This window comes from Brassica napus, chromosome A10, assembly GCF_020379485.1.
Source record: "Brassica napus cultivar Da-Ae chromosome A10, Da-Ae, whole genome shotgun sequence".
NCBI lineage: Eukaryota > Viridiplantae > Streptophyta > Magnoliopsida > Brassicales > Brassicaceae > Brassica > Brassica napus.
The window spans coordinates 10,658,855-10,672,451 of NC_063443.1; the positions used below are offsets into that span (position 1 = coordinate 10,658,855).

Sequence of the window (13,597 nt, forward strand, 5' to 3'; positions counted from 1 at the left end):
TTGGTTTTACAACTTTGGTAACTAAAATGAAAGAATTCAGTTACATTCAATATTCAATCATATATTTCGTCAATTTATTCATTTTAACTTCAAATTAGTATTTCATTTTTATTTTTTTAAAGAAAGATTTAAATCAATTTTATTTTATGATTGATTCTTTTTTGGACTTTTGTAAACAGAACAATATCTTTTCATAACCAAATTGGTACTTTTTAATATAAAAAATAGAAACTACTTATAATTTAATAGTAGCTGGTTTGTGATGTTTTCATTTTTTATTTGAATTCAATTTTTAATCAAGTACGATTCAATTTTTAATCAAAAGTGCCAATGATTTTTTAATAAAAATCAAATTTATGTTCATTAAAAAGATAAAAACTCGTCCTCTTGTTTTTAAATCAGATGCTAAGAAAGTACCAAAACTAAAGTAACTCTTTTAAACCAAATTTGTTTTTTTTTTAAATACTGGCGGTAAATCGATTCGGTAATAAAAATTCTGTTATCATTTTCCTTTATTTAAGTTTATACACAACGCATAGTACACACCCACAGAGAGACAAATCAAAGAGATCGATCATTGTGCAGAGAGACATGGTGTTCCGCGGCGACACGGTGATGTCTGTAGCCCATGTATCGGCGGAGATATTTCAGCGTTTACGGTGGATCCCGCCGTCCGATCGAATCAGAAGCGGCGAGATGTTGCAGCTCGTCTGCTGTTTTCCGCTTCAACAGTTAGGTCGATTCGTGTTATGGTTCTGGAATTATATATGTGTACCACCTCCAGATATTCTTTATTTTGATGATGATCTTGATAACGATGATGTTTATGGATCATCTTCTTCGTCTTCCATTGCTAATCATCATAACTACTATCATCTTCGTTTGGAGTGACCAAAAAATTTCGTATTTTCTGATTTTTTTTACTTGTAAAATGTTTTCTTTTTTTCCCCTTTTTTGTATAGAAAAAAAAATCTTTGTGGTGTTTTCTTTCGTGGGATTGTTGGATAAATTGGAGTATGTTTCTCAATCCTTGTTTACAGAAATGAGGAGTTCTTGAGTATTTGATGAATGCATAGAGGTTAAGATTTCATCATTTTAGGAGCCAGATGAGCTTGTTTTGATGTATTCTTTTGTATAAATCTTTGTTCTTTTGATGTAGATCATCAATTAACTCTGAGTTTATTCTATGTTTAGCTAGTTGAGCACCTTTAGGGTGTTTAAATCTTTGTCTTTTTAATCTTGGTTGATAGAGATTAGTCAAACAATTCAAGTTATTTTGTTTTCCGATGTATGGGAAAATCAGTTTGATCTAGAAATGGCTTTCAGAGTATTTAACCAGCTGATTTAATGATGCAAATTGGGAGGTAAATAATAAGGATAGAGAGCTCCTCAAACTTTAATACTCCAGCAGATAAAAAAAAATTGTGTATCAGTGTTTTTTAGATAATTAATTTTAGATGTGACTATGGTAATACATACTTTCAAGTTACCAGACACTATTGTGGATTCAGTTCACATAATGTTCTTCTTGTGTAGAAGATCATTTGTGAAGCAGGGTGGTCTTGAGATAAAGTAATGTATTCTGCTTAATTTTTTGGGATAAATTATCAAATTCATTTCTTTGGACAAATTATCAAATTCATTTAAGCGCTAGCACGCAGTGCTAGGAAACAATCGTCCTTTGTCGTTCACATGGATACGGGGTTACCGATTTGGTTTACAGAATTAACATGAGTCTGTAAATTCATTGCTGTCAAAAAAAAAAAATCAAATTCATTTAAGCGCAGTTTTCTGCTTAATTTTGAAACCTTTATTGCGTCTGAGTCTGAGATAATGTGTTATCCTAGTAACTTTCTTCATGTTTGAGACGTTTATAGGATCCAAATTCAAGTTCTTTTTGTAGCCATTTTCCATGGAAGAAAGGTCTCGTTTGCCCAAAAACGGGAAAGGTTTGTTAACAATTAAATCAGATCCGAATTTCACAATCTTGTAAAGTCATCCACTATTTCACATTTTCACTCTTAATACTCCTTTTGTTTTAACTAAAGTGTTTCTGCTTCACAAAATATAAAATGTTTTGGTATTTTCGATAGAATGATTTATTAGTTGGTTAAACAAGTCTAAGTGTCTAACTTAGGCCCAACCCGCCAAGTCCGTGCGAATAGGTTCCATGTCTTTTCTAAATAAGAAGTTGAAGAAGAGGGTGCAGTGTTTTTCAAGACTCTTTGTTGTGTGGCTTGCATGTTGCGTCCAACAAAATAAAGTATATGTAATTGCTAAAACCGGCCCATAGTGAAAGCAACCATGGCTTATGCGAAGCCTTTAGACTTATAGGGCTCAATCTTCGATTTTTGGTTTAAGAAAACTTTTTGGAAACTAAAATGACATGATTTTTACTATAAAGATTTGTGGAAACTAAATTAGCAAGAATTGAAAACTCTAATTTATTCATGAAGACAGTCAAGATCAGGATCACAGAGTGTGACTTTTGGGATTTAATCAGTCGGAACATAAGACCGATTCCTACCGTCTCCAACCCATCCCTATATTTGCCTCTAAATGCTATAATAGAATAAAATTAGCTCCAACCAACCTCTATTTTTTTCTCTAAAATAGAGATTGCTATTTTTTCCTATATATTTAGGGGGGAAAATAGCATTCCTCTATAATAGAAGTAAACTTTTTTATTTACAAAGTAATTTTCTAATTTTTTTATGATTGTAACTAAAATACTTGTGTACGAAGAAATACAATTCTTACAATATAAAATCACACCTTTTTGTTTACGTACTAATTATTAATTTTTATAACTATAGTTATAATTAAAATAAAAAATATTATTATTTATTTAAAAATCAATTATAATTAAAATAAAATAAAAAAAGTTATTATTTTATTTAAAAGTCAAAGACTCTTTATTTAAATATTAATCAATACAACATATTAAAACAACTTAATACTCCAAAGAAAAAATATTTTGCAGCACAACAAGAAGCATGTAGAAAAGATGTAGAACGTGCATTCGGAGTTTTACAATCACGTTTTGCGATTGTGAAAGGCATGTATGTTTTTGGAAAAAAAAGTACTACATGTTATAATGACTACATGTATAATTTTACATAATATGATTATTGAGGACAAGCGTGATCTCGATGCACCGATTGGAATTGGAAGAGAAGCTCCACCTCCGGAAGTCCAAATACCAGATAATGAAAATAATCGATTCCAAGAGTTTTTAAGTCGATTAAAAAAACGAAGATAAAGAAGTTCATTTCTCACTTCGGAATGCATTAATTGATCATTTATGAGAAACATTTAGTAATAATGATTGTTAGATAATGGTACTTTGTTTTATTTTTTTTTGTCTAATGTCTTTTGTAATAAAATGTTTAATTTAAATAATATTGCAATTTTATGAAAAAAAATTCAAAAAATATAATGAATGAGTTAATTTTCAACATTTACAAGTTAGATGTGTAAAATGTAAAATAAAAAAGAATCTTTCAAGAATATTCATTTTTAGAGGAAAAAATAGAGGAATACATTGGAGAAACTCACCTCTATAAAGTTTCTTTATTATAGAGGCAAAAATAGAGAAATACATTGGAGATGATCTTAAACATATCTTGGTGGATCCTAATTACCGCAACATTATCTAAATCTAGGAGCATTTTAAGAAGCTTTCATGCTTAAAAAGACAGACTCGTGAAATGATGAAACACATGCCTTAACAATAATAACCTTTGACTGTGCAATGACGAAGCACAAAAAACTTTTCATCCTCAAAGGTCCACAAAATCTAGCTGATGTAAGTACATATTTCATATATGGATATATCAAGTCCTAGTAGAACAAGTTGGATTGACCGGGTTTTAATATTATTGTAACATTATTGTATGACTCTTCTAAGTTCTAACTTCTAAGGATCGGTCATTAGTCCATTTGAATGTTTCTCTCTAAATTGTCAAGCAAAAATAGGTCGCTATGAAAAACTGAAAATAAATGCTGCCACCTCAAATTATCTAGATCACCAGATGCACCCAACAGTTCAATACGCATTGAAGAGATTATCTGAACCGCCGGCTGATGTAATCTGCGTTAATCACTTTTGTCTATGTTATAGTGCACGCACGTTAGACAAAGTATATTTTTTGTAATTAGAAAAGACAAGGGTAGTGATTGGCGAGGATGATGGCGCAATTAGTTAAAGATTTATTACTAGTATAACTATAACTTAAAGAAAGAACCATGTAAAGGCTCATCTTCCCTAGTACTTACTAAAAGGCCAAACCTATCTAACCAAAATAAAGAATTACTAATATTTTTTTTTTGTAAGTTAAGAATTACTAATATCTTAACCAGATCTTATAATCTTTTGTTCTTATTAGTTACTGTTGACTTTTATTACGGACTAGGAACCTTATTTTTCATGATTTCTGAGTATATAATTTAGGTTATAATTACAAGAATTCTTTAAGGCATTTCTAATACTAGTATATATAAAACCAAAAATGACAATTGTAAAGGACCCTTTTTAATTGATTTACCAAAATCTCTTTTTGTGGAATCTCATAATGATGCTCTGCTACACTGTTTGACTCGCATTGGATTCCCCACCATTTGTTAGATTTTTCCTCAATCTTTCTGTCTTTACCATTCGTCGAGAATAGACGATACAGACCGTACACATGTATGGTAATCAGTGAGATAACGCCGTCAGAATCTAAACGGCGATTGGCAGTGTGGCACTGTGTTTCCGTTTCCCTTGGTAACGGTGAGCAAACCGAAACAGAAGAGATAACCAACCAACAGCTTCATCGGAAGAGAGAATCTTGTGTCTGCTTCGCCATCATTTACTACAAGTTACGCTTTGACTGAAACTATTTGCCAACAAACAAAAGACAGCATTACTATTCCAAGGCAACTCGTACATATTAACAATATTTATTTCAATTTCTCAAAAAAAGTAAAAATTGAATGACTGGTCTGAAGCTATGAATCCTAACGCCATGTACATCTTCATAGGGAAAAACCCAGATCATTTTAAATTAACTCTATCGAACATGAATCAAACCTCTAATCACTTAGATCACTACTAAATGATCCAGAAGCTATAGCTATTAGGCCAACTCTTCGTTATTCGATTTCTCGAATTACACCACTACAAGTCTTTTGTGTACAATTTTTTTCTTTTTTTGCTTTTGAAGTTGATCATCAAATTTTACAAAGCCAACCCAACAGAAACGGTCACTCGTTTTATAGATAAGCTGCCTTACATTTGCCCATTTCTTTATAGCTACCTTGTTTTGTAGAACACCCATCTTGAAAGCAGTGTACTAGTAATCTATTGGGTGATAACAAAATAAGTAGTAATATGTTTATATACACATTGGTGTTTGTTTGTGATAAAAGAATGATTAGTTGTTTAATATGTAGCTATAAAAAGAATAAGCTAAGATTAGACAAGTAGCATGATGGGTCAAACAAATATTTTAAAATTTTACTGATAAAGTTGACGCTTTGTGCTAGTGCAGGACTTTGTTCTCGTTTCTTTATTTTAACTTTATTGACATCGTTCGATACAATGTTTCAGAACTTATTCGTTTCAAAACCATAATTTGACAGAAAGAGACACTAATGGTAAAGAGGAATATATGCTTAAAAAGTGCGCAAAATTAAATTTTGATATAATCTATGGTTTTCAACGTTAAGACAAGGTACACCAAACGTAGTGATAAGTTTAAGTTAGTTAGATGCAATTTAGAAACTTATGTATTTTGGTCCGAAGTTCTTTGGAGGCATCGACTACCTCGCCATGACTCCTGGGCTCCACTCGCATCATATTTATTGTTTTGTTTTTACAGTAATTAGATTAACCTTTCAGTGAAACTAATTTCTTACCGTCTTAACTAAAGACATCATCTAACTAACTTTTCAAGCATACTACCGATTGATAAAAAACATTTTTACCAGCACTCATGCATCTTTAGTGACGAATGATTCATTTTTATACACATGTATTTTTTACCTTTAATGTTTTTATCATTAAACAAACAATCATTTGAAAACCCATTAGATAAAAGTTGAGGGGATTTTCCGAATGATTTTTTTATACGGTTTCTTTTTTCGTAATTATTTTCTTTTAGGGGCCATAAAAACATATTTTTGACAGTTACTTTTGGAAAACACAATAATATTTTCAAGACATCAATTTGATTATTTTATTAGTTGGGGTTTACGTTTACTGGCTCATAACTGTGTATTTAATGGTTAACTAAAAGAGGAGAGAGAGAAAGAGAAAGTGGGAAGAAAAACAAAGAGAGAGAGAGAGTGAGTGACAAAAAGGAGTCTTTTCATCATCAAAGGAGAGAGAGACCCATTTCAATGTCGCCATAGAATCACTCTTGTCAGTGTAGTAGTGGGTTACAGAGTAAAAGGTCTAGTAGAAGAAGAAGAATATAGATAGAAAAAGGCGTGTTAGCTTTTTTCAAAAAACTTCACAAAATCAAGAGCTTTCTTAGATAATAAGTGAGAAGCTTAACCCAAATCTTCTTCCTTTATCTCACTCTCTCTTTCTTCTTGTTGGCCATTAGACTTAAAGAGGAAGAAGATGAGTGCTGCGGCGCATTTTAGCAACGAGAGGGTTTACAAAGGGTGTCTTGTTTGGCTCTGCTTCTGGGGATGGCTCTCTCTAACATGCGCAGGGAGGCTCAGTGTCTCAAGTCAGAATCTCCAAGTGCACAAACACTTGAAACGATTGAACAAACCAGCCGTTAAGAGCATTCAGGTTCCTACCTTTTTCCTGGAAACTTTTGTTCCACCCTTTAGTTGTTAGTTAGTAAATGTAGGAAGAAAGTTGGAAACTTTTGATTACTATGTGAAGTTTTTGAACTCCAATTTGATTCTATAGCTTATTTTGTGTGTGTGATATTTTTGCAAACAGAGTCCAGATGGTGACATAATAGACTGTGTTCACATATCAAAGCAACCAGCTTTTGACCATCCTTTCCTCAAAGACCACAAGATTCAAGTAATCTTTTTTTCAGCATTTCCCTCAAATCCACACTATCTTTTTGCCTATGTCTTAGCATATTATGTTTTTAAACAGATGAATCCTAGTACCACCCCTGAGTTGCTGTTTGAAGAGAACAAAGTGTCCAAGAAACCAAAAGTAGAGAGAATCAGTCCAGTCACTCAGTTATGGCACCAGAGTGGAGTGTGTTCCGAAGGGACAATACCAGTGAGGAGGACAAATAAAGAGGATGTTCTGAGAGCAAGCTCTGTCAAACGTTACGGTAAGAAGAAGCACCGGACAGTTCCTCTGCCGCGGTCTGCTGATCCTGATCTCGCCAACCAAAGTGGTCATCAGGTAGATTTTTTGCTTCTTTTTATCTACATGTCTTCTTCTGAGTTTCTTGCTCTAAAATTTCTCTTTGTGGTGGAACTAGCACGCGATAGCTTATGTGGAAGGAGGCAAGTTTTACGGGGCTAAGGCGACAATAAATGTATGGGAGCCTAAAGTACAAAGCCCAAATGAGTTCAGCTTATCTCAGTTATGGATTCTTGGAGGTTCTTTTGGTCAAGACCTCAACAGCATTGAAGCTGGTTGGCAGGTATATAAACTCATTACCATTTTTAAACTTCTTTCCATTACATCTTTTAGCTTCTTTGACATATATTTAAATACAAATCAGGTTAGTCCGGATCTGTATGGTGATAACAATACAAGGCTATTTACATACTGGACGGTAAGCTCAAAAACCTCTTTAACTTTCTCTTCAGTTTCCTATGATACTTACTCTCTATATTGTTCAGTGGGCTGATAAAAGTTTAATTCTTTTTCTTATTGCATTATCAGAGCGATGCTTATCAGGCTACTGGCTGCTACAACCTCCTTTGTTCCGGTTTTATACAAGTCAACAGTCAAATAGCTATGGGAGCAAGTATCTCTCCTGTCTCTGGCTTCCATAACCCGCAGTATGATATCAGCATTACCATTTGGAAGGTATAGACCATACCTTTTCATAGAACCCTTAAACGTGTATGGCCTTTTTGTCCCCAAAGATGCTAACTTGGGAACATTTTGCTTGTAGGATCCAAAGGAAGGACACTGGTGGATGCAGTTTGGAGATGGGTACGTGTTGGGATACTGGCCGAGCTTTCTATTCTCCTACTTAGCAGACAGTGCATCAATAGTGGAATGGGGTGGAGAAGTGGTGAACATGGAAGAAGACGGTCACCATACCACCACGCAAATGGGAAGCGGTCAGTTTCCGGATGCAGGGTTCTCAAAGGCGAGTTACTTTAGGAATATTCAGGTCGTTGACAGCTCTAATAATCTGAAGGAACCAAAAGGGATCAACACTTTCACTGAGAAATCGAATTGCTATGATGTTGAGGTTAGTAAGAATGATGATTGGGGGCATTACTTTTACTATGGAGGTCCTGGAAGAAACCCTAATTGTCAGTAGAGGATGAACAGGAGAAAGAAGTAGATGGAGTTGTAGAGGAATACTTGTGCTGGATTGTTACTTGATGTTTAAGTGAAGTGTAGAAAGATCGTTTTTGTTGATTTTTTCTTACACTTTTCATGGACATTTGTTTTTTCTCTTCTAGGTTTTGATTAGGCTTAGTTTTGGTTTCGGGGTTTTTATTTGTTACTTGTGTTTGAAGTGAACAGATTTGTCTGTAGTTTGCAAGTGCGAAACTGTGTGAAAGGGAATTCGGTTGTCTTATCTCTTTGTAACCTTGAAGACAAGAAAGTTGCGGACCTTTGGTTTGTACTTTGTTTTAGTGTCTTCCTCTTATTGCATTTGCTTATGAAATGAATTGAAGTTTGATTCAGTGTACCAACTAATTATATCTGTTAATCAATGAGTGAGAATGATAACTAAGCGGTTACATTTTGGAAATACCAAATCAACTGACTAACATGTTCAACTTTATTCTGCTAGAAATATATAAATTCAATTAGTGCAAAAATGACAGTATTGTCACTTTTAGCTGAGATTCATGATGCATGCCATGCCAAATTGTCTGGATACAATTAAGTATACTATAGTCTATAAAATTAATTTAAATTTGTGAAAATATGATCGACAAGTAAATATAACTGATACAATCAGGGCCGTCCCTGCCATAAAGCCAGTAAAACTAGAGTTTTAGGCCACAAAATTACATACATTACAATATTTGAGGCCACATTTTTGAAAAATGATTATAGTTAAGTGGTTAAAAACATTATTTTCACTTTTTGTTCAGCTGGAGTCTTGCATTTTCAACGTTATGGTTTATGTTGAATTTGTAATGTTTCCTCTTTATTTTTTTTTCTATTTTGACATATGTGTTTTTTTTTTTTTTTTTAAATTTACTATTATTCCAACCCGAAACCGGGAATCACAGCATCCGTTACAAGCTTAAATCGACCAAAATGTTCTAAATCAGACCTAGCTAGACTAACTTCGCTCGCCCACTAAACCGACGCCATCCACTAGCTTCGTTCGGAAATCCTTAGAATATCAAGCACTGTTCTCTGCCGTTGATGTTAACCACTTGAACGTGGGGTTTATCTCTCGGATGCCGGTATTCTCGTGACATCAACGTAGTAGCTGGATTTTGAGGATCTCCTCAAGCTTGTAACTTTAACCGTCAATGAAGCTCGACAAGGCGGAATGAGGTGAAAGATAGCGAACCTTGTGAAGTGCCATCAAGTCCTCAAGACCGCTAACAACGAAGGGAGTGAGACGCCATAGCCGAGGGACAACACGACTTGAACAGACGACACCGAACCTCCTGACAAACGGATTGCAATGAAGGCGACACTAGAAGCAATCACTTCATTACCCTGCAAAAAAGATAGAGTTTAGTCTACGCAGAAGACCAAGAAGCCTTCTCTGCACTCGGAAGACCAAACTCCGCCCAGGCCTCCTCGCCATCTGCTACCCGAAGACTCAAACGAGCAAGTAAAATGACGACCTGGTTCAAACTTAGAGAACCTAAGTTGATCTTCTTTGAAACTGCTAGGCCATTCCACGCTGGAGATACGCAGGACGACCGACAGAAGGGCTGAAGATAACAAGACCATTCGCGAGATGGTCTGAACATTGCGCCAGACATGAGAACAGATCTACAAGGAAAGAACAACCGCAGGAAAAGACGAGAACACTGCCATAGACGACAGTTCCTCAGCACGACTCCGGAATTGCAGACGCCAACCACGGGGACACAGCTGCCACACGACTACCGTAAACCCGTGCACGAACCGACGGAGAACCGCCGCCTCTCCTGATCGAAAACAGACAAACCTCCGAAGCAGGACACCCAGCTCCGTCGAGATAGAAAGCTTCGCGAACCACTCCACATCGAGAGACCTCGAGATAAGACCAACCTAGAGAAACAGGGAGAGAGAGATCTCGATACATCACGCGCCATCACCGCCAAGGAAACCAGACAGATCTACAAATACAAAATGAAATCGCCGGATTCCAAAACCCTAAAAGCCGACTCCGATCAACTCACAGCCTCCACCGCCTCGTCTCACCTCCAGAGGCAGTCATAACCACTGGATCTGTCTCCCCCCGGGAGGATCTAGGATTCCAATTTCATGACCTTTCAAGAGCTCTGACATATCAACGGTAAGGGACAGCAAGGGACTGAAGCAAAGATAAAAAAAGAGAGAAAAGGGGAGGAGAAGGCGCCTCCGACGGTGGAGCTAACGTACACCGGCAAGCCGCTGATGTCTCCACGCGCCGGAGCAAGATGGTTCTTCGTAAGTCGTAGAGAGTGGAGAGAGAATTGGGAACAGTGGAGAGAGAGAGAACCTTGTTATACGTGTTTTTCTTTTAGTTTGAATAACTTACTTGTTATTGTTTTATAAAACTTATTTGCTCTTTTTATTATTTTTGTTTTACTTAAAATAGAAATTATAATAATTCAGACAAACTAGTGATTTTTATTTATTAAAATATATACTAATAATCTAATATTTATCTGAACTTTTGATATATAACTAGACTAATATACCATTTTATATTTTAAAGAAAATATTATATCTATATTTGTATAAATATATTTAAGTTAAATATATGCTGCCGTATATAAATATGCTTTAGGCCTCAAAATATATGGGGGCGTGGATACAATAGATATATAAGAAGTTATTGGAATAACCTATACGATAATTGCGTACAATGGCGACGAGTTAGACGAAATACTTATGAAATATGATGATATACATAATTAAAAGATTCAATAATTACTTAATAACTAGAACCTTTCCCGGGCTACGCCCGGGTTTTTGCATAAAATTAATAAAATATAAATTTGCATATTATTTTATTTAAGTACATATACATGTGGTGTTTTTTTAAAGTACATATACATGTATATTTTTTTACAGAATTGAAAAATGAAATAATTTATGACTTTGAAGCTATTTAAATTAAACTTTATTGTTTTTAATATCTAAAATAAAATAGAATTAACAAAAACTAATTAAGTCTTAGTTATAATCCAATTCCTCATCTTTACTCATTTGAGTTCTTTTTTTTTTTTGTAAAAGACCTATTTAAGTTCTCAGTATAAGAAATTGTTAGATTTATAATGATTTATATATTTTTGGTTAGGATCAATACTGAGTTTCTATTCAAAAATTTATATGGATTTATTTATATATAATCTATTAAAATAGAAGTCATGACACCTTTTATGTGTGATTTTTTTTTATTTGGAAAATTCTTAAAATATTTATGAAATTTTACATAACTTAATTATAATATATTTATTTTTATTTAAAATACTAATAAATATCTTAAGAAAATGTCTAACAAAATCTTTCAAATATCTTTTAGAATCTTTTAAAGCTTTATTTTCGAAATTATTTAATTAACATTTTAATTATGACAGTATAATTAGAAACTAAATAGTAGTTTAGTTTTGATTGTAAACAAAAATTAAAAATTATATAAAATACTTTTAAAAATATTTTAATTATAATAACAATTTTAAATTTATTTAATTTTCAAAATTAATCTTAAGAAATATTAAAAAGGAAATATTCATTTCTATTTCTGATTTAAAAATAAAAATATGTTATCTAAGAAATTATGATATATTTAACACATGATTTTTTTTTAAAAAAAAATTAGACAACTTTTTGTTTTTTTTTGACTTCAACATAAATGTTCTTACCATGCAATATAATTAATTTACACCTCTTTTCATAGATGAAACATTTGATATTTATTCATATCGTATATATAAGAATTTATTCTACTGTTATTGACGTCAGTGTATTCCCATGAGCTAAAAAAAACAATTCGGTTCATTATTTATACAGTTATACTAATTTGGTTTAATTATTTACTATATACCAAATTCTCTAATAATGTTATACGCCATTAAAATATTATTATAAATTTAGATAATATATCTAACACCAAAATTTATTAATTTATTGATATATTTTATTGAATAACTTAACTTATTTTAGTGATAAAAGAACTGGTTTGTTTCATGTGGCAAAACAAATTCCAAATAAAAAAAATCAAGATAATAATATTCTACAACATTTTTTTTTGTTTTTGAAAAGAGCATTTTTTTGTATGGTTATATTTTGGCTTCAGAACTATTGAATTCAAAGATAAAATGATTGTTTTATACACTTCTAACTTCTTCCCATTTTAGGATTAAGGTAAGAGTTCCAAACAATACTTAAAACATGAATACATGGTTGTAATAAAGTGATTAAGTTTTAAAAAGGTAATTTGTAAATTCTTCACAGCAAATCAGTTTCCTGAGTCCAAAGCAATCATTTCACTGTACTATTTGATGTGTCTTTTTACTTTGTTTCCTCTTAAATTCCAACAACCACTTCGTTTCTCACATGCATGTTTCTATAGATTTCAATGAGCACCGACGCTGTGATTCTCAAGAATATAGTCTTCAGGAACCATCTAGTTCCACGATTTTCCACGAGTCATAAGCGTATAAAAACAGTAAACCAAAACTAAGAACATAGTCAGGTCTTATTCAATTTCTTTACCATTCTCCTTGCAAGACGAAACTGAATTTTCCAATTCAGTTTCTATTCATATATGTTCCTCCATATTTTGTTGATCATACACTATCTCTTGAGCCTCCCTTTTTTTCCTCTCAAGATAACCCAGCCACAAAATGGTGACTCTCTTCTCTGTTTGCTCTGCAGTTTCTATCCTCGACCACACAATGTTATCTCTCTGGCTCTCTATACAGTCCTGCGTATTCGCTTGAGCCTCTCTCACCCTCCTGTGGTTGTTAGTGTTCTCACAATTTCTAAAGTATAAACAAAGACATTTTATATAAGAAAAAAAAAAGCAACTTAGTATTATAACCGGTAGGAACCAGTAAAACAGAGCTTGCCTAAATTAGTTTACTCAAGTTCACTACACTCTTAAAGAGTAGCAAGGATTCCTTGTATTGCAACACTACATACTTCATAGCTGACTCCCTGTAATATGTCTTCCAAGATATTCAAATAAGTGATCTTATTCCTGGCAAAATAGACAAAATTATAGAGTAGAAATAAGCTCATAAATCAGTTAACTGATAAACGTCTGTC

The 13,597-nt window shown here is 33.3% G+C and overlaps 2 protein-coding genes across 4 annotated transcripts; both read left to right on the forward strand.

Moving 5' to 3' along the window:
• The first annotated feature begins 116 nt into the window (after positions 1–116).
• Positions 117–1,343, forward strand: LOC106379818. The gene has a single exon (XM_013819686.3). The coding sequence runs from the start codon at positions 592–594 to the stop codon at positions 889–891; it is 300 nt and encodes a 99-aa protein (XP_013675140.2). The 5' UTR covers positions 117–591; the 3' UTR covers positions 892–1,343.
• A 4,914-nt stretch (positions 1,344–6,257) lies between these two features.
• On the forward strand, positions 6,258–8,844 carry LOC106371459. 3 transcript variants are annotated; one of them, XM_013811535.3, is made up of 8 exons: positions 6,258–6,437; positions 6,594–6,787; positions 6,944–7,030; positions 7,109–7,369; positions 7,449–7,613; positions 7,695–7,748; positions 7,859–8,005; positions 8,094–8,844. In XM_013811535.3, the coding sequence occupies exons 2-8, from the start codon at positions 6,611–6,613 to the stop codon at positions 8,469–8,471; spliced, it is 1,269 nt and encodes a 422-aa protein (XP_013666989.2). In that variant the 5' UTR covers positions 6,258–6,437; positions 6,594–6,610; the 3' UTR covers positions 8,472–8,844. The 3 variants fall into 3 exon arrangements, with proteins under 3 accessions (XP_013666989.2, XP_048598852.1, XP_048598851.1); XM_048742895.1 differs by having other exon boundaries at positions 6,267–6,472; XM_048742894.1 differs by having other exon boundaries at positions 6,297–6,406.
• The last annotated feature ends 4,753 nt before the right edge of the window (positions 8,845–13,597 follow it).